The 27039-nt window shown below is 62.4% G+C and overlaps 1 protein-coding gene across 4 annotated transcripts in view; it reads left to right on the forward strand.

The window, feature by feature from the left end:
* Positions 1 to 27039, forward strand: part of AGRN (agrin) — a 73851-nt gene that overhangs the window by 30516 nt on the left and 16296 nt on the right. For 2 of the 4 annotated variants that reach the window (XM_038166566.2, XM_038166570.2), the window contains 17 exons: positions 5575 to 5622; positions 12950 to 13165; positions 14050 to 14274; positions 14762 to 14986; positions 15091 to 15297; positions 18929 to 19150; positions 19954 to 20148; positions 20702 to 20902; positions 22128 to 22273; positions 22407 to 22512; positions 22718 to 22831; positions 24095 to 24259; positions 24797 to 24940; positions 25147 to 25271; positions 25537 to 25642; positions 25822 to 26208; positions 26297 to 26431. In XM_038166566.2, coding sequence (XP_038022494.2) covers positions 5575 to 5622; positions 12950 to 13165; positions 14050 to 14274; positions 14762 to 14986; positions 15091 to 15297; positions 18929 to 19150; positions 19954 to 20148; positions 20702 to 20902; positions 22128 to 22273; positions 22407 to 22512; positions 22718 to 22831; positions 24095 to 24259; positions 24797 to 24940; positions 25147 to 25271; positions 25537 to 25642; positions 25822 to 26208; positions 26297 to 26431 — 2967 coding nt within the window. Of the gene's footprint in view, positions 1 to 3156; positions 4671 to 5574; positions 5623 to 7939; positions 8060 to 12949; positions 13166 to 14049; positions 14275 to 14761; positions 14987 to 15090; positions 15298 to 18928; positions 19151 to 19953; positions 20149 to 20701; positions 20903 to 22127; positions 22274 to 22406; positions 22513 to 22717; positions 22832 to 24094; positions 24260 to 24796; positions 24941 to 25146; positions 25272 to 25536; positions 25643 to 25821; positions 26209 to 26296; positions 26432 to 27039 lie in introns of those variants that run through there. The other 2 variants (XM_072026735.1, XM_072026736.1) reach the window with 2 other exon arrangements.

Below are 27039 nucleotides of genomic sequence, written 5' to 3' on the forward strand. Positions count from 1 at the left end.
CTGGGTGTGTGCCCACCACAAACCCAAGCCCCCAGGTGGGATTTGTGCTGCTCGGAGGACGAGGGGCTGCTCCTTTGGGGTGGTTTGGGGGCTCCCCGTGCCTTCCCAATCCACTCGGAGCCTCCTGAGGGCGTGTGTGAGCCAACACGCAGCTGGGCCTGCATCCCTCCTCCTTTAAAATCCAGCCAGCGCTGCTTTTTTGGGTGAAAAAACCTTCCCAAAGCGTGCCCCCAGCCGAGGGATGTCCCCCGCTGCCTGGAAGCACTCGGTGGCAGCTGGCTCCTCTGCGGGGAGGTGACCGGAGTGCCAGCGCCACCCGCTAATTTTAGCCTCCTGGCTGTTCACTGGAGCTTTCTTTCTCCATTTTTTATTTTATTTTATTATTTTTTTCCTGGTTATTTTCCCGTTTGCCCCCACGTAGTGTCGCAGCCCGGAGGATTTCGGCTCACCCGGGTCCTTCCCAGCAGCCGGGCAGGGCTCTCCCCTGGCGGATGGAGCTGATGCTGTCCTGGGAAAGCAGCAGCAGCGTCAGGGTGATGGGAATTTGGGGCAGAATGACGCTTCCCGAAGCGTTTCAATGCTGTCTGCCCCCCGGCAAGTGGAGCAGGCTTCCTTTACACCCCACCTCGTGCTGCTGTGGGATCACCCCCTCCATCCTGCCCCCTTACCACGTATTAATTGGGGTGCAGCGAGCGTTCCCAGCTTGGCCAGGGCTCCTTTATTCCATCCACATCCCGAATTTAGCTGGTGAGGGCGGCAGGTGGCAGTGTGAGACTGCGAGAGGAGCTGCCTGCTGCTGGTGCCTGTGGTGCGCCAGGGGCTGGGTGCACCTTGGGGAGGGGGGGCTCCCAGGTCCATGTCCTTCATTAGGGTCAGGGCAGGTCCCTGTCCTCAATTAGGGTCAGGGGGCTGTAGCACCGAGCCCCATCTCCTCCCTCCCAGGACCATCCTGCTCTGTTCTGCACCCACTTTGGGGCTCCCTGCTTTTTTTTGGAGGGGGAGCACGGGTTAACGGAGGGGTGCGCACAGATGGATGCTCGGAGCGTGGCCGGCAGGGCTGTGACCCGCTCCCCCTCCACCCCTTCTCCCCTTGACAGGGTTTAAAAGCTCTTTATTTCCAAGCTCTGCTCAGCAGGAGCCCAGCCGGGTCCTGCCAAGTGTTAAATGAAATAATTAAAATCCCCACTTTCTCCCCCCTCCCTCTCCCGGCTCGCCGTAATGCCGGTAATTAGCTTGGAAAACTGCAGGAGGGGACGGGGAAGGGAGAGAAGCGAGCGCCTTCCGCGGGCTCCCTCCTCCTCCTCCTCCCCAGGAGGGAGAGCGAGATGGCCCCGGAGGCACTGGGTGCTGTCAGATAAATCCCAATTAGCTCCCTGCCTAACGGGATTAGCCAGAAGGGAGCCGGGTGGGGGCTCAGCCTGGCAGGAGCCGGGGGGCTTCGGCACGGGCTCCCTGCACCGGTGGGGAGGGATGGACTGACAGCTGTCAGCCCGAGCCCCAAACAGTGCCAGGTTTGGGGTTTTTTGGGTCAGGAGCTGGCTTTTGGGATGGAGAAGCGTGGAGGAGAAGGGAATGAAAGGGGTCCTGGTGGTGGTCTCTTCCCAAGGAACCGCAGGGTTGTGCCCCACCAGCTGCAGGTGAGCATCCTCTGGGTGCGCAGGGCAACCCACATGGACCAGGACTGACGCCCCCAGCCCTGTGCAGCCCCAAAATTGAGCTCACAGCAGCAGGACCCTGCCCCCTCCCCAGCCCCACCTGCAGCATTTTGGCAGCAGCTGTGACATCCTCGCCGGGAAAGCCCAGAAATGACCCCATTAACAGCAGCCTTTCCACAGGCTGCTTGGTGACCACGCGGAGCCCTTCGGGTGCCGATCGCGTTCAGTTAGAAAGCTGGGCGGAGGTGGGGGGGGACAGGGACGAGCTCCCAGCTGATGTTGTCTCCCCTTTGTCACCCTCTCAGCTGTTTTCGTGTCTGCTCCTTGTCTTGGCTGATCTGCTATGGGTAAAAAACGCAGGGGGGATGCAGACGCAGGAGATTTGGGCACCTGTGCGCACGGGAAGGATGCTGAGAGCAGCTCAAGGTGCGGCGTGGTGACCCAGGAGAAAAGAGCCAGGGCGCTCTGCCCGTTTTTTTGGGAAGGGCTCAGCCCCTTGTGTGCTGCTCCAGAAATCCCCAGGGGGGGGGATTTCTCTGTAATATCCAGGGCTGCTGCGTTGCGTGGAGGAGCTCAGCCCCTTGGCTGAGGAGCACGGTCGCGGCGCTCCGGGTGCAACCTGGTGCTGCTGGGGGCTGTCCTGCCCTGCTTTTTTTTTTTTTTGCTTTTACCCCATTGCTGGACTCCAGAAACTCATCTCTTGGCCGTGCCCCCTGGCTTCCAGCCCTGTTTCTGTCCTCGGCATCCCCTTGCTGGCCGCATCCTGCCCAGGGCAGGCGGTGACCGTGCGTCCCCGTCCCAGCACCTCCTTTTTCTCGTGCCCCCTCTCCTCCACCCCACCCAGCTGGTGAGCCCAGGGTGTGCCCCAGGTCCCAGCTCCTGCCGGGTCCTTGTAGGCTTGGTGCTGTTCCCAAAAAACCCCTGGGTGCTCACAGTGGGGCTGAGCCCCTGGGGGGGCAGCATTTTGGCCACGTGTGGTCCCCTTTATCCATCTCGGAGCATTCCAGCGCGGATAATTCCATCTTCACCTCTTAAAAACGCCTGATTTTTTTATTTATATTTTTTTCCCAATCCCCGTTTTTTATTCTCTGCTCCTTTGGCCACTTCGCCCAAGTCCTGCCGCCGTCCTGGGGGTCGGGCAGAGAGCGGGGAGGGGGGCGCGGGGCAGAGGCGCTGCCGGGGGAGGCATAATGAGTTTTGACAGCGCAGTCCCCGCCTCTCCCAACATCTTTAGTTCACGAATGAAAAGGCGAAGGGGGTGGGGGGAAAGAGGCGGAGGAGGGGGATTTTTTTTTTTATTTTTTAATTTTTTTTTCCTCCCCTTCCCGTGCTCTCCCTGGGGAGAGCAGGGCGAGGAAGACCCCACTCCATCTCCTGGGGGGCGAGCAGCGGGATGCTCACAGGTGGCCGCGGAGCGGTGGCGGGGGGCGAGGACCCGAGCTGAGGTCCCCCCACGTCCTCCCCGCCGCCTTTGTGCTCCTGCCCAGCGAGGAACCACGGGGGCAGAACGCTGCCCGCAGCCTTTGTTCGAGCCTCCTGCTCTCAACCGCGGGCACGGGCGAGGCGAGCAGCCCCGGCGTCCTTCCTCCTCGCCCTCCTCTTCTTCCTCATCCCCCCTTTGTCGGCGGCACGGTGCCGGGGAGCGACGGCTGCTCCTCTCCGGAGGGACTTGGGCTCGCAGGAGCGGAGCGAGGCGGAGAAACTTCAGGGCGTGGGGCAGGCGGGGACGCAGACTTGGCTTTTTTTTGGTGTTTTTTTTTTTTTTTTAATTCCCCTGGCTCTTTCATTGTCTGGCTCCGTGGATCGGGTCCCCGAGCTGTCACGGCGCACACCGGGCACAGGCGGCCGCTGCTCCCCCCGGCAGTGCTCGGTGCTCTCTTGATGCCCGGCTCGGTGAGGGACGGGGACCTCTCCGCCACGGACTGGCATGTCACAGCGGCGTGAGCAGGGGAGCTGGCTCGCCCTGGCCACCTGGGAGGTGACAGCAGGCAGCGTGCTCCTTGCCAGCGAGGTGACAACCCCGGGAGGGGGACCAGCGAGGCGGTGGCCCCTTCCTGCTCGCCAGAGGGCTGGGAGGGTGCCGGAGAGCTGGCGAGGCGGCGGGGGAGAGCTGAGCGCCGGCTGCTCCGTGAGAAAGCAGAGCCCAGCGGGGATGGATTCGCAGTCGCCGTGAGAGGAGCTGCAGCCTGCTGGGGTCCCCCCGAAACCCTCCCCGCGGGGTCGGGGATCGCGGGCGCGCCCACCCCGAGGAGCTGCGGCTGCAGGAGGCGCCCGGATCGTGCCCGGAGGAGCGGCGGCGGCATCCCCAGAGCAAGCCCGGAGGCTGAGCCTCCCGTTGGGAGGACACGGAGGCGGAGAGGGGGGTCCCGTGCTGGTCCCCCTCCTACTGCTCCTTTCCCAGCCCCGCTCACAGGCAGCGGTGCGCGGGGGTGCCACGGGGTGCCCCCCCAGCTCCCTCGTGCCACCCCGTCCCCATCCCGGCAGCGCAAGTTGAGCTCTTGGCACTTCAGCTCGGCGCTGCTCAGCCTGCTGCTGCCCGTCGGCACCCGCGGATCGACGCCCCCCCGGCTGGAGGGGGGAGGATTGCTGAGCAGGGGGGCACAGGGCTCCCTCGGAAGCGCGCTCGGAGCCGGGATGGCCAACGTGGGGCCAAAAACCTGCTGCTGAAGGCGCCGCCGAGCCTCTTCGCCCTCCTGCTCCTGGAGGATGGGGACCTCTGGGGACGCCTGGGGCTTGCAGCTGGCAAAGAATCGGGGCCACAGGGCATCCGCGTGAGCCTGGTGGTTGCTCTGCCTTGGATGGGTCGCCGGCGGGTTGAGCTTTGGCCCGCGGCGTGACGGCCCAGCATGACGGCTTGCCAGTACCCCATGGCACCAGGGGCCTTGGAGCGGGACCGGCTGTACCAGCACAAGGTCTCCCTGGTGGTGCGCTACTTCATGATCCCCTGCAACATCTGCCTCATCCTCCTGGCCACCTCCACGCTGGGATTTGCCGTGCTGCTCTTCCTCAATAACTGTAGGTGTCCTGCGCCCCGGCCGCGAGGGAGGGCAGGGCGAAGGGAGGGCAGGAAGGAGCAGCAGGAGGTCGGGGCGAGACGGGGGGGGCTTTTTTTTTGCCCCGTGGTTAGGCTGTCGGTTCGCTCCCTGGCGTGGCCAAACGTGTCGTGCACACCCACGTGTTGCTGGCAGCTCCTGGTGCTGCGCCGTGGCCTCGTCCTGGCACGGGCGGGTGCTCGCCCTCGGCGCCTTCGACCTCCCCGGTGCTGGCAAGCCCCCAGCACCCAGCTGGGATCTTCCAGCTTTGGGGCGCGCTGCCTCCCCGCCTGTGCGTGATGGAAAAGTGGCAAAATGGGTGGCTTTGAAAAAGATCTGCCCGCAGCAGGGCGCAGGAGGTAAGGAGGGCAGCGGGTCGGTGAGGAGCCGCGCACCCTCTGCCACGACCTGGCGTTGGCACCGTGAGCGCAGCGCTTCCTCCGCGGCGTTTCGGCACGGGGTGGCAGGGTGTGTGGAGCCAGCTGCCCCCAAAATCCCCTCTGCTTTCCCAAAAGCAGAGGGCTGGGCTGTGCCACCTTGCTCCAGCCCCATCCAGGGGATGTCTCAGATGCTGCTGCTGCCCCTTTCTCCCCCCTCGCTGCTGTCCTTGCTCGACCCCGGCGCTGGACCGTGGGGTTTGTGCTGCAGCCCTGGCCAAATGGCACCGAGGAGGGCTGCTGCCAGGGCTCCTCCTCTGATGGCAGCAGCAGGGACGGGGCTCCCGGGGCTGCTCCCTCCTCGCTGCAGGTGCTCCCTGCACAGGGAGGGCGTTGGGGGGATGAAACCCCAGCCCCAAACCCTTTGGAGAGCCATGAATCGAGGCTGGGGGGAGGAGGGCACCGTGTCCACTAACCCTACTGATTGCCCTGTTCTTTTTTTCTTTGCAGACAAGCCCAATAGCTATTTTACCCAGACCCCGCCGACCCCACGAGATGGTGAGTACCCCCCTTCAGCCCGCTGGAGCTTGTTTCCCCTAGAAGCAAAGTCCTGGATCCTCGGTGACCCAGTGATCTATTTTGCAGTCTCTGTGCCCGGCGCAGAGCAGCTGACGGTGCCGTGCTCCCTGCCCTCGCCCTCCCCGGGGATGGTTTTTTTTCCCCTTGGCACAAAAGGGATGGCACAGCCTCGCTCCTTGCACTGCACCTTGCGTGTTGCAGCAGCCTGTCCCGCAGCTGGGGAAGGGCTGGAGGAGGAGGTGGGGAGCTCCAGGTGCTCCAGCAGCTCTGTAGGTTCATCTGCTGGGGCCGTGGGGGCTGGGGAAAGGGACCTGAGCTCCGGGGTTGTGCTGTGCTCATCCCCTCGGTGTCTTCTTGGTTTTTACGCACGTGGCTGGGCAGCCAGCCACATCCTTCCCTGCCCCGAGACCCCTTGCAGGACACGTGGGGAGGGATGCCCACCTCGTGGGTGATTGGGACGTGGCGATTCCCTGCGCACAGCAGGTCCTGGGCTGGCTGGGAAGGAGTTGGGGTGGGTTTTGCAGGCTCCAGGTGGCACCTGAGCAGGCAGGAGTCACCCTGCGCCACGGGATGTGCTTTGGGGAGCAGGGATTTCGGCGGCGCCCGCATTTCCAGCACCAGAAGCACAGTTCACCAGCCTTTCCATCCCCTCTTAACAGCACCAGGCAGTCCTCCAGGTGCTGACCTTGCCCGGTACGGCTCACCAAAACCCCCCAGATCCCCGCACTCGTGGAGTTTTGCTCTCCGAGGCCATGCTCCAAGCATGTGCTCAGCGGACGGCGCCCTACGAGCTGTGTTTTCTTTGAAAATCGGGGCTTAAAATGCCCTGCCTTCTGCTGGCAGGCTCCTCAACCTCTTCCCCACCCTCCCTCATTTCATGTGCCCAGATAAGAGCCCGGCCGAGAGCTGCAGCCAATTAATAACCCGTTTGTTTCTCTCTTTCCCTTCGCCGATGGGGGCGGGGAGGGAGGCGGGGGAGAAACGGATGCGAGATAAAATGTGATTAATCTATAATTGGACCGGTGGAGACATCTGAAGCGAAAAATAAAAACGCACGTAGGTGTAACTCCTAGCTCGGGGCTCCAAAATATGAGCAGCCCGGCCCAGCCAGATGCCAGGCTCCCAAAAAGCTCTGGTCCCCGATGGAGATGGGGAAAGCGCTGCCTGGCCAGGTGAGGCGCATCCTCATGCGCCTCGTGGTCCTGGGGGGCTTTTTTTTTTTTGGGTAGGGGGGCAAAGAGGTGGCCTGGTAAGGTGCTGGGGGTGTTTGTTGGGTGCTGGTTGGAGTAGCTGGGGTTGGTTGATGCTCCTCTGTTCCCTGCACCAGGGGGAGCGGGGGCGGTGTTGGCTCAGCCGCAGCCCCCCCAGGGCTGGCTGTGGTTTTTTTGGGGTTGGGGCAGGTGCAGTGCGGGGTGGCTGCGCCCTCCTGCACCCCTTGGGGCGAGGATCTGGAGGGTGCCACCCCTGCTCCTCGTTCCTCCAGCATCCGTGAGGAGGGGCTGAAGCTCTTTCTACAGCATCCCTTGGTGTGGGGTCACGTGCAGGAGGTGCAATTCTTTTGGGATGTTGCTCAGGGAGAGCAATTTCAGCCTCACCGTGCCCTTGCACGGTCCTGGTCTTGGTGAGGGATCAACCAGAGCTTTCCTCTAGCAAGCGTCCCTCGTGGAGGGCTCGCTTGGGGTGTGCCACCTCCTGCTGGCATCCGTGCACCTCTGCGGGTGCCAAGCAGCTGGGGGCAAGGCTCAGGTCCCATCCCGGTGGGTTTGGAAACATCGGAGAGGGCTGGACACATTTTTATTTTGAGCATGGATGGAGCAATGCCACCCCAACGTGCCGTGCCAGGCCAGGGGCGCAGCTCTCGACGTGGTTGCGGAGGCACCAGGAGGGGACATCCCATGGGGACACCAGCACCGTGGGGACCCGAAATGTTTGGCGTGTCCCCCGTGAGCACCCCAAATGTGGCCGTGGCTCCTGCCTCAGCCCGGGCAGGTCGGAGCAGTGCAGGGTTGCTGTGGAGAGAGGAGAGGTGCTAAGCGCAGCTCAAACAGCTGAGCAGCAGGTGAGGCGGCAGCAGTTAAGGCACCACTTTTGCTCTCTCGAGAGCATTTTCTTCTCCATTTGCAGCAAAGTTTGAGCTTTCTCCTGGGGATCAATTTGTGCTTTCACGTCAGGTGGCTTAAGCACTGGAGGAGGAGCAGATGGGGGCACCTTAGCAGGTGCTGCCACTTCTCCCTAAATCAGCTCCTGGCTAGGACTGCAATCCCTTAAATTTACCCTGCTGCCCCCTTATCCCTGCCTGGTGTCTCCCAGGATGTGCCATTTAGTCTCAGAGCCTGGTGACCAAGAAACAACACCGTGGAGCTGCTTTTTCTTCTCTCCCCCTCGGTCTCGTTGTGCCTCGCTGCCAGCTCCCCAGGTAGCCGGGCTCTGCGAGAGGGCACCTTGACCTGCGAGCGCTGCTTTTATTTTATTTATTTATTTATTTATTTTTGCAGGAGTGTGTCCCCGGGTTGGGGTGACACAGACCTGCTTTGGTGCCGGGGAGATGTTGGCTGAGAGCAGGAGCTGTTGGTACACGTGGCCAGGCGTTTTGGGGATGCTGGGGGTGCCCGGTGCTGGGCTGGGGAGGGGAAGGAGGAGCAGCAGCGTGGGTCCAGCAAGCTGCACGCAGACCTTGCACGAGGGCTGGCTAGAGCCTGCAGCCTCAGAAAAGGGCAGCAAAGGGCAGCAAAGGGCAGCGTGCTGTGCTGGCCGGGTGGCACAGATGGGGACAGGCTTTGGACCCGCTGCTGCGGCTGGGGAGGAGCCGTCCTCCCCGCAGGCACCCAGCCGGCTGCAGCCTCCTCGCTTCTCATCTCCCTGCTTTGTAAACAGACGGTTCTGCTGGAGCAGGAGGGTGGGAGCAGCTTGTAAACACCCCTTTCTGCTCCAGCAGGAGGGTGGGAGCGGCTCGGAGCCATCTCCAGGTGTTTTCCCCTCGCCTCTCCCCTGTGCGTCCCACCGGGGTGCGCATCGGGCTCCAGGTTTTGGTGCCGTGCAGCTCCTCGGGGGGGTTCCGTGTGCTGGGACGGGCAGGACCCCGCTGCGAGGGCTCCTCCCAAACCTCTCCCCTCTGTGCTGATGAATCCTTCCAGCTGATTTGGAGCTGCTCGGAGCCGTTCTCGCAGCGGGGCTGGTGACAGATTAATGAGGGAGCCTTTTAAGATGGTGTTGGATTCGCGAGAGCGGCTTTGATGTTTCAGATCCCGGGGAGGCGATGCTTTAACCTCCCCCCTGCCCTGCCCGCCCCCGGCACCACCTTCACCTTCCTCGCTGCCTCCAGCACGAAATTTTGCTTTCAGATCTCCCCAAAGCTCGTCCTCTCGCCGCCCCCTCCTCTCTTAATTACGGGAGCGTGCGGTCGGCTCTCCCCACCCCTCCTCTGCCCCCCGGGGCCAGGCTCTTTGCTCCAGGTGGGGAGCTGGGGCTGCAGCGCTCAGCACATGTTTTGGTGGCTCTCAAGAAGGGGAATTTTGGGTGCTGGGCTCTGAAAGGTTGGGGCTGGTGGGCACCAAGCTGCTGGGGTTCTGCCCAGGAGTGGGTTTGGAGGTGCTGAGCCCCACAGCTGTGGTTCTGGAGGAGATGCTTGGCTTCCCAGAGCTGTCCAAGCTCGCTCCTCGGAGAGGAGAGCATCACAGGGCTTCCCAAACGGGACACCTGCTGCTCTCCCTGCTTCTTTAGGACCTTCCCTTCTCCAAACTGGGAAACTTTGGGTTCTTTGGTGACTCGTCCTGGTGCCCACGAAGACGTGCCCAGCGCCTGGAGCGCAGGGGAGCGCAGCCCTCCCCGTGCCGCCTCCCGGGGCCGTAATTAATATTGCTGGTGGGGAGGGGGGGGGGAGCCCGGCGAGCAGTCGATGCGCACCAGATGAGCGGCGCGGCGGGAGCGCCAGCCTCGCCGATCTCCATGGCAACGTGTGCCGGGCTCATGCAGAATTAATGCCGGCCCTCGCCGCCCCGACACGCGCGCACCGCTCCGGCCCCGGCCTCCCTTCCCATCCCGGCACCAGCTCGGTCCTGCTTTGGGCTTGCTCCCCCCCTGTCCTGTTTTATTTTTTGGCCGTGATGTCCTCGTGCTGGACCACAGAGGGTTTTTGTTCGCTGAAATCCCCCGGTGGAGCGTCCTCCTGTCTCCAAACAGAAGCCCCCGGGGATTTGTGGTGCATCTGCTCTCGCCCTTTGCCGTTGCGCCTGCTGCCGCCGTGCTCGTGTCGGCAGCCCCTTCAAAATGTATCCTCAGTGCCTTGTTGGAGTCACAGGGGCTGGAAAGGACCTTCAGGACCACCAAGCCCGGCCATCAGCCTGACCTACAGTGTCCCATCGCCGAGCCACGTCCCTTAGTGCCACGTCCCCACCTCCCCGAAATGCCCCCAGGGCCGGGGGCTCCGCCATCCCAAAGCCCTTCCACCCTCCCCAGGAGGAGATTCGCTTCGGGAGTGCTGTGAACGCTTCTTGCCTGCCCCATGAAGGCAGCTTCACCTCTGCCATGTAGGAATTTGGCAACGACAGCTGGTTTGGGGACGTGGCACGTCACCAGGGTGTCCCCGCGGTGGCGCTCAGTGGGGTGCAGCCTCCTGCACCTTTGCAGGCATCACCCCGGGGATGTGGGGGGGACCTTGGGGGTGCAGGAAGCAATCCCCACACGCTGCTGCTCCAGTGTGGGTTTCTTTTTCTTCCCTGCTTGGTGGAAAAGAGCAATTTTGACATTAAAATGTTTCTCCACTTTAATAACAATAATCGTAAACGTAATGCCAACGCTCGGGGCTTATTAGGCAGAGCTCTTCACCTCGAGATCTCAAAGCACTCGACAAAGGCAGCTTGCTATTTATCCCCACTACTGGCAGCGAGTTATTTACCTACTGACATCAGGGACTTGATGATTATTATTATCCACGTCTCTTATTTTTTTTGCAAACAGGAGAACCAAGGCGTTCCCATGGGCGGCTCTGTGTGTGTGCCCCCATCCTCCCTCCCCCCAAACCTCTCCAGGTGCCACCCCCTGCTTTGCACCGCTCAGAGCAAAGGGTAAACGCTTTGGCTGTGCCCTCTCCCCTTCCCCAATTAACCAGCAGATGGAAAACCCCCTCATTTTCCTCCGTGCATCCGAGCTGAGCTCTGATCTCCTCCAACCCCCTCCTCCTTCGCGCCCTGTCCTCCCGCGGGCACCACGCTGCTTGGCTCAGCCTGCCTTATTTGTCCCAAACACCTTCTGCTCTCCCACTCCTCTTCAGCAGGTGCACCTCTTATGGTTGTTATTACGCTTATTGTTGTTATTGCTTATTATCCTATTTCTGCTCCGGTGCTGCTCGGAGATGGAGCGGGGCTTGGCTGCTGTTCGGCGCGGTTGCAGCGAGCCAAGCCCTGCCTTTTGTTCCGCCCGGCTGAGCGGTGCACAGACACCTCTCTGGGGCTGCTCCTCGAGAGCTTCGAGGTGCTTGGAAGGAGGAAAACCCCTCTGAATCCCAACCTCCCACCCCACGGAAGGGGAATTGAGGTGTTTTGGTTTATTCGGGGCAGTTCTGAGCTCGGCCACCCGAGCGCATCGCGGGGTTGGGTGGGCGAGCTTTAAAAATCTCCTGCTGGGAACGAGCAGGCTCCCTCACCGGAGGCATGGGTGGCGATTAGAAGGGAAAGAAACCCAAACAGCCAATTTGCCCGTCACGATTTGTTTCTGGTTTGAAGCATTTGTGTGTGTCTTGCTTTGTTTCTTGGCCCGAGGACGGAAAATCAGCGATGCAGGGTCCCCATCCGCAGCGTGCTCCAGTGCTTGGCCCCGCTGCGCCCCGCCACCCTGTGCTGCCCTGGTGGCTTTGGGGACACCCAGAGCTTTGTCCCCGAGCACTGTGTGCCTGGCAGCCCGTGGTGTGTGGTGATGGAGCTCACGGGAATGGGAATTACCTCCCTGTTAGGGCCGGGAGGTAAATAAATGCCCTTTATCACCTCTTTGGTTTGTGTGTTTAGTTTGGTGCTGGCACCGTGGGGACAGAGGGAGAAGTGGGAGGGATGTGCGAGCTGTGCCACCTCCTTGAAAATTTTGGGCACCCTTCCCTTCTGGTTTTCTTGGTCTGTCTGCGTGATGCTGGAGCTGGCGCATCCCGAAGGGCCGGGCAGGGCACCCATGGGCTCCTGTTGTGTTTTTAATCCTGCTCCATCTCTCCGGGACAGCACCGTGGTGCAGAGCAGGTGGGGGTTTGCAGATGCTGGTGGGCACTGCTCCTTTTGGGGGCAGAAATTGAGGTACGGTGCGGGAAGGTGCTACCCATGGGGTGGTTTGATGTCCCTGGGCACATCTTCAGGCCCTCCAGCTGCCCTCCAGCTCCTCATCAGGGTGCAGCAAAGGTCGGTCACTCTCCTGCTCCATGGGGACAGGATGGGTCCTGCCGCTCGCATCCCTCCCAGACCTCCCCAGCACCTCCAGAGCGCAGAGCTCAACAGGCTTATCTCTATTAAAAAAAAAATACAGAAGGGAGAGAGAAAGAGCAGCAATGGCAAGAGCGGGAGAGACTATCCAGAGCGCTTCATAAAAATGATAAATTGCTTTTAGATATTGGGCAGGAGAGAAAGAGAGTTCTTCTTTATTTGATGATATTAGTCTCTTAGTGGCGCATTGTTGCTGTGCATATGAGCTCAAAATCTCAAGGCGGTCGAAGGCAAATGCCCGGGAATTGAAGTGTAAATGAGCCACTGTCGGGCTCGTTTTATTTTGCCTTTTACGACTCCTGGCTCTGCCATTATGTAGGTCAGGCTCCATCTCCAACGCTGGCTGCGCGCGAGGTGCACGGCGCTGGCACAGGCGCGGGTGTCTCTTGCTCCCTGTCTCACCTGCCCCAGCTGGGTTTGGGGACACCCATCCCCTCTCTCCCCCGCGTAAAAACGCCGTTCCCTGCTGCATTTGCAATTCAGATGCTGAACTGCTCTGCGCTGGCTGCTCTGATTAGCGGAGGTGATAAGAGACCCGTGCGGCTCCTCTCCGAGCCACTCCAGCCACGGGCTCGAGCTGCTTTGCATAAACAGCACCAAATAAAGCAGCGTGTGCAGGGTGACGCGTCCCACACGTGGATATTTCCCTTTCCATCCCTTGACGTCCCTTTTTCCCCTGGGTGTCAACAAGGGGACAGCTGGAGATGGCACCCTCCTCCCCGCCCTGCGCCCGGAGCATCCTCTGCCATCCCCAACCCGGTCCCCGGTGGGCTGCAGCCCCCCGAGCCGGGCTCTGCCCCACATCTCGGGCGTGCTGTGCCTCAGGTGTCCCCCGTCTGTGTCCCCAGCCTGCCGAGGGATGCTGTGCGGGTTCGGGGCGGTGTGCGAGAGGAGCCCCACCGACCCCTCCCAGGCCTCCTGCGTCTGCAAGAAGACCGCCTGCCCCGTGGTGGTGGCTCCCGTCTGCGGCTCCGACTACTCCACCTACAGCAACGAGTGCGAGCTGGAGAAAGCCCAGTGCAACCAGCAGAGGCGCATCAAGGTCATCAGCAAGGGACCCTGCGGTGAGCACCGCGCCGGGGCTGGGGCCAGGAGGCGAGGGGGGTGCCGGGCCGGCGATGCTTCCCACCCCACGGCCGTGCTCCGGTGCTGGGGATGCCCTTGGGTGGCTGGGCACGGACCCGCGGGGAAAAGCCGAGGAGAAAAAGACCAGCAGGGTGTAAGAAGTGGGCACGGTGACATCCCGGGGGTGTTCTGGAGATGGAGACCCGCTGGGAGCAGCCCCCTCGCAGCCAGCTCAGCCTCCCCGCTGCGCCTCACCCCTGTGGCGGCGTGCGCCCGGGCTGGGTGGGCTGATGAAAGCCCTTCCCCTGGCTGGCATTCAGCAGCTGGGAGCGGAGAGCTGTGCAAATGAGACCCCGGACTCCTCGTCTGCGAGTAAATTAACTTGACCTTTCTCGCACGCGGCGCGCTTGGCTCGCAAGAAATGCGCACCCGGCTCCCCTGCCGGGGCGCTGGGTAGAGGAGGGGAGAGCGCCGGGGGATTTATTTAAAATCATCATCATGAAAAAGTGATGAATTTAAAAAAAAAAAAAAAAAAAGAGCTGGCAAACAAACTCTGGCAATCCCCTGGCGGGGAGGAAATTGCTCCTTAAGCTCTTCCTCTAATTACGGCTTGCGGAGGTGCCTCGAGGACCCTCGTGCCGGAGCAGGAGGCTCTCGGGGCTCGTGGAGGGCGAGGGGCTGGCGGTGAGGAGGTTTGGGGGTGCAGCGAGCAGGGGCTGAGCTCCCCATCCCTGCTCCATCCTCATCCCCGGGGTGGATGCCGCAGCTCCGGGGCCGGGTGCTCGCTCCAGCATCCCCCCAGGATCCAAGCGGAGGACGCTTGGGGTTATCGGGGCAGCTGTCGGGGAAACGCCGGCGATGCTCACCCCCCGTCCTCCCCCAGGCTCCAAGGACCCCTGCGCCGAGGTGACGTGCAGCTTCGGCAGCACGTGCGTGCGCTCGGCCGACGGCCAGGGGGCCAAGTGCGTGTGCCCCGCGTCCTGCAGCGGCGTGCCCGAGAGCCTTGTCTGCGGCAGCGACGGCAAGGACTACCGCAGCGAGTGCGACCTCAACAAGCACGCCTGCGACAAGCAGGAGAACGTCTTCAAGAAGTTCGACGGAGCCTGCGGTGAGTCCCTAGCCCCCGGTGGGCATCGCATGTTTATTTTTTTTTGTGTGTGCCAGGAGAAGTTGAGGCACGGTCCTGGGGGGGGGGAAATCCGGCGGTGCTGCCGCTCCGAGGATGCTTCTTCCTCTTTGTCTGGCGGTGGGTGCTGCTAATTAAAAGCAACTCGTTAGGAAAGCCGTGAGATCACCAGGAAACGTGCCAGGCCCCGTTTGTCCCCGGGGGAAGGTGTGGAAGTGTTTTTGGGCAGGCTGCAGAGCTGAAATCAATTGCTCAGCCCCAAGAAGGGCGACGGGGTGCGAGTGGGAGGCGCGGCGGGGCTGGTGGCACCCTGGGTGCTCCTGGTTTGTGGGGTAAGAGCACCCTGAACCCCAAGGTGGACACCCAGGGGTGCTTGGGGGCTGGGGGGGCTTTTTGGAAGCACCTCCTTGGGCAGGATTCGAGTGTGCCTGACCTCCTCCTCCTCCTCCTCTTCCTCCTCTCCGTGCAGATCCCTGCAAGGGCATCCTCAACGACATGAACCGCGTGTGCCGGGTGAACCCGCGCACCCGGAGAGCCGAGCTGCTCCCCCGCCCCGAAAACTGCCCCCCGAAACGGGAGCCGGTGTGCGGGGACGACGGGGTGACGTACGACAACGAGTGCGTGATGGGGCGCTCGGGGGCCCTGCGGGGGTTGGAGATCCAGAAGGTGCGATCGGGGCAGTGCCAGCAGCAGGGTGAGTACCCCAACCCCTTTGGGGACAAAAACGCTCATCCTCCATCCCCTCCCCGTGCTCCCCATCCTCGAGGCGAGCCCGGCAGCCGAATTCCCTCCCCGCAGACAAATGCAAGGAGGAGTGCAAGTTCAACGGGGTCTGCCTGAACCGCCGCGGCGCCGCGCGCTGTTCCTGCGAGCGCATCTCCTGCCACGGCGCCTACCGGCCCCTCTGCGCCCGCGACGGCCGCACCTACGGCAACGAGTGCGAGCGCCAAAAAGCCGAGTGCCAGCAGAAGGCTCCCGTCCCCGTCAAGCACAGCGGACCCTGTGGTAAGCACCGGTGCCGCCGGGCCGCCCGCCCGCACCTCTCGTTCCCGTCCCGGCAGCCCCGTCCCGGGGTTGTGGTGCCGGGGCGCAGCAGGTAAGTGGTGTGGCTGGGTGCCCACCTCGGTTTTAGGGCCGGCCAGCCACCCCCGTTAGCGGCTCCTCGTGGTCTTTTTTGCCTTCCAGCAGCCCAGTGTCCCGTGTCTGTGTGTGTTTTTCTGTGTTGCTCCTCGCTCTCATCTCTCTCCGCTCTGCTCGCCGGCATCCGCCAGCTCCTCTCATCCACCACCTCCACCCCCCATGTCCCCATCACCGTGTGGGGCCCCTGCAGCCCACCCCGCTCATTCCTCGCCCCCAGGGTAGTGCCAGACCCCCAGCTCCTGCCATGCTTCCCCTCCATGCCCACCTCTCTCGGCTCCAGGTCCTCTCCCGCAGGATCCGGCCCCAGCGCTCCCACTCTCCGGAGGTCTCAGCGTGGCTTTGTCACATCTCCAGGAGCAGCTTTTGACCTTCCCAATGGAAACAGAGCTTATAGGAGGGGGTTTCAGGGCCCTAGGACGTTGGGAACACCCGATTATTTTTTTTTTTTTTTAAGATTTTTGCATGGAAAAAAATGAAGAAGGTCGAGCACCGAGCTTGGTTTGCATGAGGTGGAAGGGCCGGTGGTTTCAGCCTGGCTTTGATTTCACCGGAGGTTCAGGACGTCGCCCTAAGCTGATGTCCTTTAAGGGCTCAGGGCTTCAAACCCTCCTGAAGCACTTGGAAAGGCCGCCCGGCGTTTTTGGGTCTGTTCTGCTGGCTTTGCGCTCCCGCGCTCCGTTTTAATCCTGCCAGGCCCAGCTGCTGGAAAATTGCTTGTCAGGCTCCCAAAATCCCGCTCGGCGTAATGATGACTGTTATTTTTAATCGCCCCTTTTAGCGTGTTCCTGGCTTTTTGGATGCTTCTGAGTCAGGTCCCCTGGTTCTTTGCACGGGGAGGGCAGCCAGGGCGCTTCTCTGCCTCCCTCGTCCCTGCTGTGGGAGGAGGATGGGGACAAAGCACGATGTGAGGTGCCTGTGGCCAGCGCTGGAGGGGCTGTCGTGTCCAGCTGGGCTTGGAAGGCACCCCAGATTTTGGGGGGGGTGGCTGGGAGTTGCCCTGCTCCCCGGCTGGCATCCTGGACACGATCATGGAGCGAGGCCAGCAGGCAATGGGAGCAGACACGGAGATGCTCCAGCCCAGGTGTCCACAGCTCCTTTTTATTTTTTATTTTTATTTTGGAGGATGCAGGGGGCACCCGGGGGCTGCGTTGGAACCTCTCCCACCTCCCCACCTCTTAAGCCCAGCCGTGGCCTTTTCCAGCAGCAAAGAGGCAAAGCCAAGCACAACAACCCAGGCCCTCTTTTGGATCCTTCCCTGCTCTCACCCCGTGATGGGGTAGCTGGGGAAGGAGGGCTGGGGTTGAGGCCGGTGCGGGCAGGAGGTGGAGGGAAGGTTTTCTGGAGTTGCATCTGTCTTTTCCTCCCTGCCTCTCTTTTTGCTCTCTTTCCCCTCCGCTCTCTCTCTTTCCTCTTTCGTCTGTGTCTTGTGTTTTACAGCGCTGCCTGTGCGGAGGAAGGAGTTGTGTCCTCGCAGCACCCTTCTGCTCCCTACCCGGACATCTCTGCTAGGAGGTCGGCTTTCTCCCCTTCTCCGTAGCCAGTGGCAGCCCTGGCCTCTCCCCGCTGCTCCCTCCCTCGCCAGTTTTGCTAAAGAGCCCCTGGGACGGAGAGGTCCCCCCGATTTCGCCCCCATCCCCTTACCCCGCACCGGGACGGAGACACCCAGCGGGGGCTCGGCTGCTGCTGGCTGTGCCTTGACCCTTAGGGGTTAACGAGAGTGGGTTTTGCAAGACCCCCCCTCCTCTGCAAGCCCCGCTCTGGCCGATCCATCACCCTGGACTGCTCCCGGTTGATTTCCCCTCTCCTTTTTCCCCCCTTTTCCCTCCTGCTCCTTCCTGCGCTCGGCCCCTTGCTCCCTGCGGTGATTTGCGCTCGCTGGGGTGGCCCCCCCAGCACCCAGCGAAGCCCCACGGGCCCCTTTTTGGCAGCACCGAGGAGCTGGCTGCGCTCACCTGTGGTTCTCCCCCAGGAAAACCCCGTTACGGCCCCATAAAGCTGGTGGTGGAGCCCTTTGGGTGTGATGCCAGGGGTTGTGCGCAGCCTCGGAGCCTCTTCCCCTTCACCAGCCCCAGGCTTGCAGGAGAGCTCGGGGTCCCCAGCTCCAGGGGCTTGGTTAGCTCCTCATTGCATCCACCCATACCAAAACCAGGGCCAAAACCCCACTGACTTCTGCGGGCACCCAGGGGAACTTCACAGGCTGATTTTGGGCTGTGAAGGAGCCTCCAGTGCCACCTCTTGGGGAGGGCACCAAATGCCAGGGCTGCGTTGTGCCCCAGCCCTGGCACCTCCCCGTGCTCCCGTTTGCTCCCTCCCCAGGACAAAACCCCCACATTTTGGGCTCTTTCTCCATATAGGCACGCTGCCCTGTGGGTGTTTGGGGGATGTGCTTATGGTACAGGTGCTTGGTTTTGGTTTCCAGGGGCCCACAAGCAGGGGGTGTGAGCAGCGTCTTAGGGCGAGAGAGGTTCCTGGTGCTCGGGAACTGCTCGAAAACCCTTCAGCCTCAGGGAAATTGAGGACAGGTGGGAAGGCAGGGTCCAGGGAGTGACCCTGTGCCCGAATCATCCCCGTGCTCCTTTGCTCTAAGCTCTGACTTGGCAGGGACTCCCCAAAGAGCAAAAAAAATCAAGATCCCAAATTCAGCCTGACCGGTGCCCCTGTTCCAGGCTGGTTTCTTGCACGCAGCTGAGCTCCAGAGGGCTCAAACCGTGCTCCTGCCCTGCACCTGCATCCCCTTGTGCCCAGCAGGGGAGGAAAATCAGCACCCCCAGGCCGTGCTGGCAGCTGGGGGGGCTCTGCCTGGCCCCCCACCCCCTGCCTGCCCCGCTGCTCCTCGCCATGGGGCCGCGCTGCGCCTGCGCCTGCATCCATCTCACCCCTGTCTGTCCCCACATCCTTCCTCTCGCTGTGTCCTCGTTCAGTCCACGTCCTTTCCTCCCTCCCCCCCCCGTGTCCTCGGGGATTTTCTCTTGGGTCCCCAGGCAGCGCCAGCTCAGCCCTGGTGCCGTCTCCAAACCTCCCCGGCTGCGCGGAGCGAGGGGGTGCTGGCTGCTGCCGAAGGGGCGCCTGCAGCCTGTGCTGCCCCCCCAACCCCAGAACAATGCCTCCTGATGCCAGGGAGACCCCAATATCTTTGGGGGGGGGGGCTCAGAAAGCCATAAAAAATCTGCAAGGATGATCAGAGCCTGGCTGCCCCCTCAAGGGGCGCAGGATGGAGGAGAGCAGCCGGGCACGCAGGGGGAAGACCTCGTGCCCGCTTCCCACCCCAACCTCCACCGAGTGTGGGGGGGGGATGCTCAGCAGGGCACGTGGGGAGGGAACGGGAGGAGCGGGGGCTGCTGCGAGGCCAGGAGCTCTGCGTGATTGCCACGGCTTTTCTGGGGAGGCAGGGGGGGTGCTGGAGATGCTGGCATGCCTCGCCGTGCACCGTGCCCGGGGGTGCCCGGCACGCAGCGGGCTGATCCCCGCTCCCCGTCTCTTCCTCTCCCCTCTGCAGACCTGGGCACCCCCAGCCCCTGCGTGAGCGTGGAGTGCACTTTCGGGGCCACGTGCGTGGTGAAGAACCGGGAGCCCGTGTGCGAGTGCCAGCAGGTGTGCCAGGGCCGCTACGACCCCGTCTGCGGCAGCGACAACCGCACCTACGGCAACCCCTGCGAGCTCGACTCCATGGCCTGCGTCCTCAGGAGGGAGATCAGGGTGAAGCACAAGGGGCCCTGCGGTGAGGAGGTGCCCCCCCAGCGGGGCCACTCGGGTGCTTTTGTGCTGCGGGTGCATGGGGAAAGGAGGGGAGGGTGGCATCGGTGCGTGTCCTCGCCCCCGGAGGATGCTGCCGGGTGGTTTGGGATGCAGCGAGCTCACCCGGAGGGATCTGCAGGATCTCAGACCCGCACGCGGGGAGCCTGTGGTGGATTTTGGAGCCCAGCCTGGTCCCGGGTTGGGGCTGTTCCCTTCCCTGCATGAAACCAGCCTCTGGATCTCCCTGCGTGGCTGCAGCAGGCGGCGGTGTCACCTTCGTGTCACATCCCCAGGAGCGCGGCCACCGCAGGGTGCCGGGCAGGGAGGCAGCGGTGCCCCTGGGGAGCACCCGCACCCTGTTTTGGGAAGCAAATTGGCTTCGGGGCTTGCAATAAAAACCTCTCCCCGTGCTGGCTTCTCGTGTTCAAGTCCTCCCTCCCCTGTCCCCAGGAGCCTGCGCCCCACGCCCCTCGGCCACCGCTAATTTATCAACCCGCTAATTGCGCTCGGCCCCGCGCCCTCTCATTTAGCCATAACAACTCCCAGCACCGGGGACATTTCATCACGATTCCTCCTGGCCCTGACGGCTTTTTCCAGCAGTTCTCCTCCCTCTGACCCCCCCAGCCTCACCTCCTGGCCCAGCGAGGACCGGCGCAGGCGAGGGGGCTGTGGCGGGGATTTTATTCCAGTGCAGAGCTTGGTTAGAGAGCGACGCCCTCCCCGCTGCTCTAACCTGCTTTTATTTTTATTTTTATTTTTTTTTTTTTATGCTCCTCGCCCCTGCAGACCGCTGTGGCAAGTGCCAGTTCGGGGCCATCTGCGAGGCGGAGACGGGGAGGTGCGTGTGCCCCACCGAGTGCGTGCCCTCCTCGCAGCCCGTCTGCGGCACGGACGGCAACACCTACGGCAGCGAGTGCGAGCTCCACGTCCGGGCGTGCACGCAGCAGAAGAACATCTTGGTGGCTGCCCAAGGCGACTGCAGTGAGTCTGGCAAGGTCCCCTTCGTCCCTCTTCTCGCTCCTTTCGGTGGCGTTTTGGGGAGAGGATGGGCAGCCCCCCCACCCCCACCCCCTTCCCTGCCTACTCAGGGTGCCCGGGCACGGCCACCCGAGGTTCCCCGGGTGTTTGTGGCACCGTGGGAGGCACCAGAGACACCCCGGGTTGGGGACGGGGGTGGCTTTCTGCTTTGGCTGAGCCGAGCGAGGAAATCGGGCTAAAAACACATTAATATGGGACACCGAAATGGGAAGCACCGAGGGGCTGTTTGGTGGCACAGATTCCGGCAGCTCCCCCTCCCCTCCGTCCCTGGGGGTTAATTCCTCTCTGCCTGCCTGTTCCCTCCCTCCTCACGAGCTGCCTGTGCTAATTCCTTAACGAATTTAAAGCCTTGGAGCCCCCATCCCACCCGCCCAGCCTGGCGCTGCGGGGGCTGGAGCGCGCGGCCCCTCTCCAAATCCCGGAGGGGAGCCTGACGGAGCCCGACCTCCCCAAGCAGGGAATTAAAACGGGATTCCTCGCCCCCCTGTCCCCACAGAATCCTGCGGCAGCACCGTCTGCTCCTTCGGCAGCACGTGCGTGGGGGGCCAGTGCGTGTGCCCCCGCTGCGAGGGGCAGCCCCCGGGCCAAGTGTGCGGCACCGACGGGCTCACCTACGGCAACCGCTGCGAGCTGCGGGCGGCCGCCTGCCAGCGCCAGCAGAGCATCGAGGTGGCCAGGATGGGACCCTGCGAGGACGGTAGGTCCCTGCCCTGCCCCCGGAGACGTGTGGCTGCTTTAATTTCCTGCTTCCCTGGGTTTATTTTGGGGGAGCGGTGGTGTTTCGGGTGGCGGGGTGTTGGCTCTCCGCACGCGTTCCGTGTCAGGAGCCTCTCGTGGGGTGCTTGAGGTCACCCTGCGATGCTCATCGTCCCCCTCGGGGGGGGATTTGTGCTCCCTGATGGTCCCAAATCCATTTCTCCGCTGGGATCATCCCAGCTGGGTTTGGGTAGCTGGGGAAAACCCACCCCCGGGCTGCTTTTTCCGAGTCCCTGCCCCCCAAAAAAGCAGGGAGGAGATGTGCTGTGGCATCCCCCATTGCTAGCCACGATCCCACTCCTTCAGCCCCATCCTTTCCCCATCTCCGGGTGCTTTGGGAAAAGCACATCAGCACCCCCTGGAAGGAAGCCTCCAGCCCTTTGATTCGCTTTGCTGCTGCCCAAAACCCCCCAAGCCCCCCGGGGGGGGGGTTAACAGTGGCTGAGAGCTTCAACCTCTCCAAATCCTGGCTGCTGGGAGTGCCAGCCCGGCCAGCTGAGCTTCCCCAGCTCGTTGCACCAGAAAAAAAATAAATCCTCAGAGCACGGCAGGGCTCGGGGGAGACGGCGAGGCAGAGCACGGTGTTTGATCACGGCCCTCCTTCGGGAGCTGCAGGTTGATGTCCCCCTGGGAGAAGATCTTAAATAATTCCCTGTGTAATGCCAGCTCCCAGCCTTTGATCGCTCAATAAAAAGGGGCAGGTTTTCATTTTTTGCTTTTGCGCTTCACTTTTTTTTTTTTTCCCTCCTTTTTTTTTTATTTTTTTCCTTTTAATTAAAGAAGCCTTTGAAATCAGCAACATCTCTATTCTTGCTGCCGGAGCTCTGAGCATCTTACGGAGAGGCAGCGGGGCTGGGGACAGGGTTTTTATGTTGTTTGCCTGCCGAGCCAGGAATTTGTGCCTGGCTGGCCGTCAGGGCCAGCCCAGACCCCATCCATCCCTCTGCCCTGCGTGTTTGCAGTGGCAGCAGCACTCTCCCTGCTGAGCTGAGGGGGGACGAGATGATCTCCAAAGGCCCCTTCCAAACTAAACTCTTCTGTAACTCCGTGCCTTTGAGGTTAAACCTGTGATGGGGACAGAGGGGGCTTCGAGGGGGTGTCTTTCCCTCCCCAGCCCTGCCCTGGTGACCGGGACCTCTTCTCACCCCAAATTTCTTCTGCTCCAGAGTGTGGCTCAGGGGGCTCGGGCTCTGGAGACGGGAGCGAGTGCGAGCAGGAGCGGTGCCGGCAGTACGGGGGCTGGTGGGACGAGGACGCAGAGGACGACCGCTGTGTCTGCGACTTCACCTGCCTGGCGGTGCCGCGCAGCCCGGTGAGCACGCCGGGCATTTTTTGGGGCTCTCTTTCCAACCCGGTGGCCTCTCTCCACGTGCATCCCGGGACAGGAGAGGGGATCCTATGGCTGGGGGACCTGCCCTGAGCAGCTCCCCGCGCTGTCCTGCCAGGTCTGTGGCTCTGACGGCGTGACCTACGCCAACGAGTGCGAGCTGAAGAAGACGCGGTGCGAAAAGCGCCAGGACCTCTACGTCACCAGCCAAGGAGCCTGCCGCGGTGAGACCCCGCAGCGGTGCCCCCGTGGTCCTATTTTGTGCCCTGTCCTTCCCCTGGCCAAAGCCGGGACCTCGTTTTGTCACCCCTTCCCCAGCATCCCCGCGAGGACCCCGTGGTTTTGCAGGGGTGCCGCCGGCTGCTCGATGCACTGCGCTGCCCGGAGGCAGCCAAAATAACCCGAGTGCCTCTCTGCTTTCCTCCGCAGCCCTGGCCACCACCCCGCCGCCCCTCCTGGTGGTGCACTGCAGCCAGACCATCTACGGGTGCTGCCCGGACAACACCACCTTGGCGCTCGGCGTGGGCGCAGCGGGGTGCCCAAGTAAGTGACGCTCATTTTTGGGGGCACAGGGGGCCCTTGAGGGAGGGTGGCTGAAAGGCAGGGAGGGGATCCCTGGGGTCCCATCCCAGGGGAAGTGAAGAAAGGTTGATCCTCCCCGTTCCTGAGCTAGCGAGGGATTTCCAAAGGCTCAAAAAGCCTCCGTTTGTCCCCAGCCCCATGGGCAGCGTGTGCGCACGGAGGTGTGCGCGCACCCCTCGCCATCTCCTAGCGGTGGCCTTCCATCTAAGCCCCCTGCAATTCAGGAAGGGTGCTGAGAATTTGCCTGGTGCTGAGCCTGTCCTGGACGCAGCAGAAGGTGCCCCTGGGGCCAGGCCGTGCCCTTTTTTGTGCCTTCATCCTATTACTGGAAGCTGGGGCAGGACGAACGATGCTGGGCTCTGCCTGAGCTGGGGCAGCGCGCTCAGGTTCCCTGGGACCCTTCACCCCGGGACCCGTGACTGCTTGGTGACACCGTGCAGGGAGCTGAACCGGGCAAACGTTTCATTAATATTTATTAAATAATTACGGGGCTTGAGCAGAAGGCCCGTTTTAAGAGGCATTAGTGAGCTGTTAACAGCTGAGGCTGCGCCTGCCTGTCAGGGAACCCCATCGCCCCGCGGAGATGTGACTCGAGCTGTGCCTGGGCTGTAGCTGCCTGACGAGGCTGTAGCACTGCTTGATGTGCCAGATCATTTAAAAAGCAGCAGCGTTCAGCCGCTGCCTCTTCCTGGGGCCAAGAGGGGCCAGCCCAGACAGCGGGAGCAGGTCGGGGAGGAGACGGAGCGTCTCGCCTTCAGCATCGCCCTGGGGGCTCCTGGTGATGCTCCCGTGCGCCCCTGGCCACGCTGTCCCCTGCCCTTCCAGCCGTGGGGACAGCTTCCCACCTCTTTTTCCACCCATACGGGATCCCACCGGTTTCTGTCCCGCCTGTGCTGCTCTCCAGCTCTGTCCCACGTCCCCTTTTCCACCTCCCCCTTGGGGATTCAGGGGGCGCCTCTCCGTCCGTCTTCGGATCGCTTCCCTCCGCCGAGTTCCCAATCAATGAATTAATAATAAACCCCTAAGAGCTTCCTCCCCCTTTGATGTCGATGTGAAAGGAGCTGTAGATGAGAGCAGAGCCAGTGGGGCCCTCCCTGGAGGTCCTGCCCTTTGCAGCTGGAGCAGGAGGAGGCTTTCAGCAGCACGGGTGGCTCCGTGCTCCCCGCGGTGGCTCCCATCCTCCTTGGCAAGGATTTATCCTCACGGCCTCCCTTTTGCTCGCAGGCACCTGCCAGTGCAACCCCTACGGCTCCTACGGGGGGGCCTGCGACCCCGCCACGGGGCAGTGCTCCTGCAAACCGGGCGTGGGGGGCCTCAAGTGCGACCGCTGCGAGCCTGGCTTCTGGAATTTCCGCGGCATCGTCACCGACAGCAAGAGCGGCTGCACGCGTGAGTGCCGGCACCCCTCGTCCTGGGTCTCCTGCTGTTGGCAAGGCTCTGGGCACTCTGGGGCCATCGTGCCATTTAAAATTGGGAACCTTCATGCTGGGATGGCTGTTTCTGTAAAGAAACTCTCAGCAGGAAATGTGGTTTTGCCCGTTTCTTGCTGAAATCGCGGGGAGCTGGGTGATGGACACGGTGCCGCTGTAGGGTAGGGATGCTCGGTGCTCCAGGCAAGCTCCTGGCTTCCTCCCCGGCCCCAGGAGCACCAGCACGGCAGGATTCAGGAGCTGGAGATCGATGCCAAAAAGCAAAAGCTAGAAACATGCAGGCAGCTTTGTACCTGCGCTGCTGACAAGGCTCCCCGAGCGCACACCTCGTTCGCTCGTACCTGGAGCCTTTAAATCCAAGCCTTTGGGAGGGTGAGCACAGGGTCACAGCCGGCATCGTGGTTCTCCCCGCATCCTTCTCCTCGTTTTTTTTGGAGGACTGACGGCTGCTGGCCCCCCAGCATAACCTTTTTTCTTTTTCACCCTCCCTGCCCAGCCTGTAACTGCGACCCGGTGGGCTCGGTGCGCGACGACTGCGAGCAGATGACGGGGCTGTGCTCCTGCAAGACGGGAATCACCGGCATGAAGTGCAACCAGTGCCCCAACGGCAGCAAGCTGGGCATGACCGGCTGTGAGAAAGGTGTGGGACGGCCCAGGGGGACACGTGGGGACAGAGGTGCTGGGGACACGTGGGGACAGAGGTGCTGCTCTGCCGAGTCCCTGGGAAGGGAGGGGGGGTTGGATCCAGCATCGCCTCTTGGCTTCGATTATTTTTTTTATTATTTTATTGTTTTAAGGTTGGCACGCGCTTTTTATCCCCTTTTCCTCCTTCTCTCCCTCCCCCAGACCCATCGGCCCCCAAATCCTGCGAGGAGATGAGCTGCGAGTTCGGTGCCTCCTGCGTGGAGGTGAACGGCTTTGCGCACTGCGAGTGCCCGTCCCCGCTCTGCTCCGAGGCCAACATGACCAAGGTTGGGGGCATCGCCGAGGGGCTGGGGGCGCAGGGGTGCGTGGCTGGGTTGGTGCTGCCAGCCCTGGGACTTCGAGGTCTCCCCCTGCCCAGCAGGAGCAGGCAGCGTCCTCTCTGCGTGATTTGGGGACGTGCCAGTCGTGGGTGTCCCTGGCATTGGTGGCACCTCTGAGCTGCTCTGCAGGGAATTTGGGGACAGGTTTAATTTTGTCCAGGGGTTAGCAGAGAGCAGACGCAGCTCACGCCTTGCCCCATCGCCCTGCTAGGTGTGTGGCTCCGATGGTGTCACCTACGGGGACCAGTGCCAGCTGCAGACCATCGCGTGCCGGCAGGGGCAGCTCATCACGGTGAAGCACGTGGGGCAGTGCCACGGTGAGTCCCTGCGGTCCCCAGCGCCAGGACAGGGCCACCTCCGTGCCCCGAGGCTGCTCCCAGCCTTGGGGCTGCCTCCTCCTGCCCTGCCCCTGCTTTGCACCGTGCACCCCAGCGTCACGGATAGCTTTTCCCAAACCTGCCCTTTCCTCACCTCGTTTTCTCGCTGCTCCTCGCAGAGTCCATCACCCACACGAGCCACTCGGCGCCTCCCACACCGCTGCCTACCCTGCCCTTGGACAAACTCATCCTTCCTCCGCCGCTGCAGCTGAGCACCCGGGCTCCAGAGCCCACCGAGGTGGCCAGCAGCCCCCCGCTGACGGAAGAAGCCAAGCCCACCCCAAGAGCTCACCCTACAACCAGGCGCATCACCACGGCCAGGCCGGCCACCACACCCTGGATGACCCACGGTGTGGCCAAGACCACCGTCCGCCCTCTGGCCACTTCTCCGGTGCTCCTGGCCACCACCCAGCCTGCCTACGTGGAATCGGGCAGCGCCGAGGGCAGCGGGGACCAGGAGATGGGCACCAGCGGTGACCAAGAGGCCAGCGGGGGCGGCTCTGCCGGTGAGCGGCCACTTTGGCTCTCAGGAGCTCAGCATCCTGGTGGTCTGACGGATTTGGGGTCCTTAAGGTTCTCCTTCGTGCCCTGCAGGGGAAGAGGAGGCGGAAGAAAGCCAGGTAACCCCCACGCCGGCCATCGAGAGGGCAACGTGCTACAACACCCCGCTCGGGTGCTGCTCCGACGGCAAGACGGCCGCCGCCGACACAGAGGGAAGCAACTGTCCGGGTGAGTCGGTCCTTGTGGGGCTTTTGAATCGGGCTGAGCTCTTCCAGGTCCCGAGCTGGTGCCGGTGGGGTTGTCCCCGTGGACGTGCTGGAGCCATGGTGGCCAGCGGGCATCATGTCCCCCGCCATGGTCCCCTTTGGCCAGCCACGTGTGCGCTCAGTGGTTTTCTTCGTTTAGCCGACCTCTTTCTCCCTCGAATATCTCAGCCTTCAAACTTCCACCACTTTTTTTTAATTATTATTATTTTTTTAGCGCATTCCTGGCGCGCAAGGGGATGAGGGAATCGGTTGGATTCCCTTTTACCTGCTGGAGCTGGGCTTAGCAGGAGCAGCCCAGTGCCAGGGCAGGAGGGAGAGCCGCTGGGGTACTGGTGACTGGTGCTGGCCTCACAGTGCCCATGGCAAGGAGACACGGAGACCTGTGCTCATCCAGAGTATCGGCCCCCCACGTGCAAACATTTGCCCCAAAAATGCTGCACTGGGGCGATTTCCCAGGCGTCTCCTCTTGGAGCTCCTCCTTGGGCACCCCCTTTTCCTTTGGACCCCGCGCAAGGAGCTCCGAAACTCTTCATCCACCTACCCCCAGCAGGGATCTCCTTGAGGCAGCTC

The sequence above is a fragment of the Anas platyrhynchos genome, chromosome 22, assembly GCF_047663525.1.
Source record: "Anas platyrhynchos isolate ZD024472 breed Pekin duck chromosome 22, IASCAAS_PekinDuck_T2T, whole genome shotgun sequence".
Taxonomy (NCBI): Eukaryota; Metazoa; Chordata; class Aves; order Anseriformes; family Anatidae; genus Anas; species Anas platyrhynchos.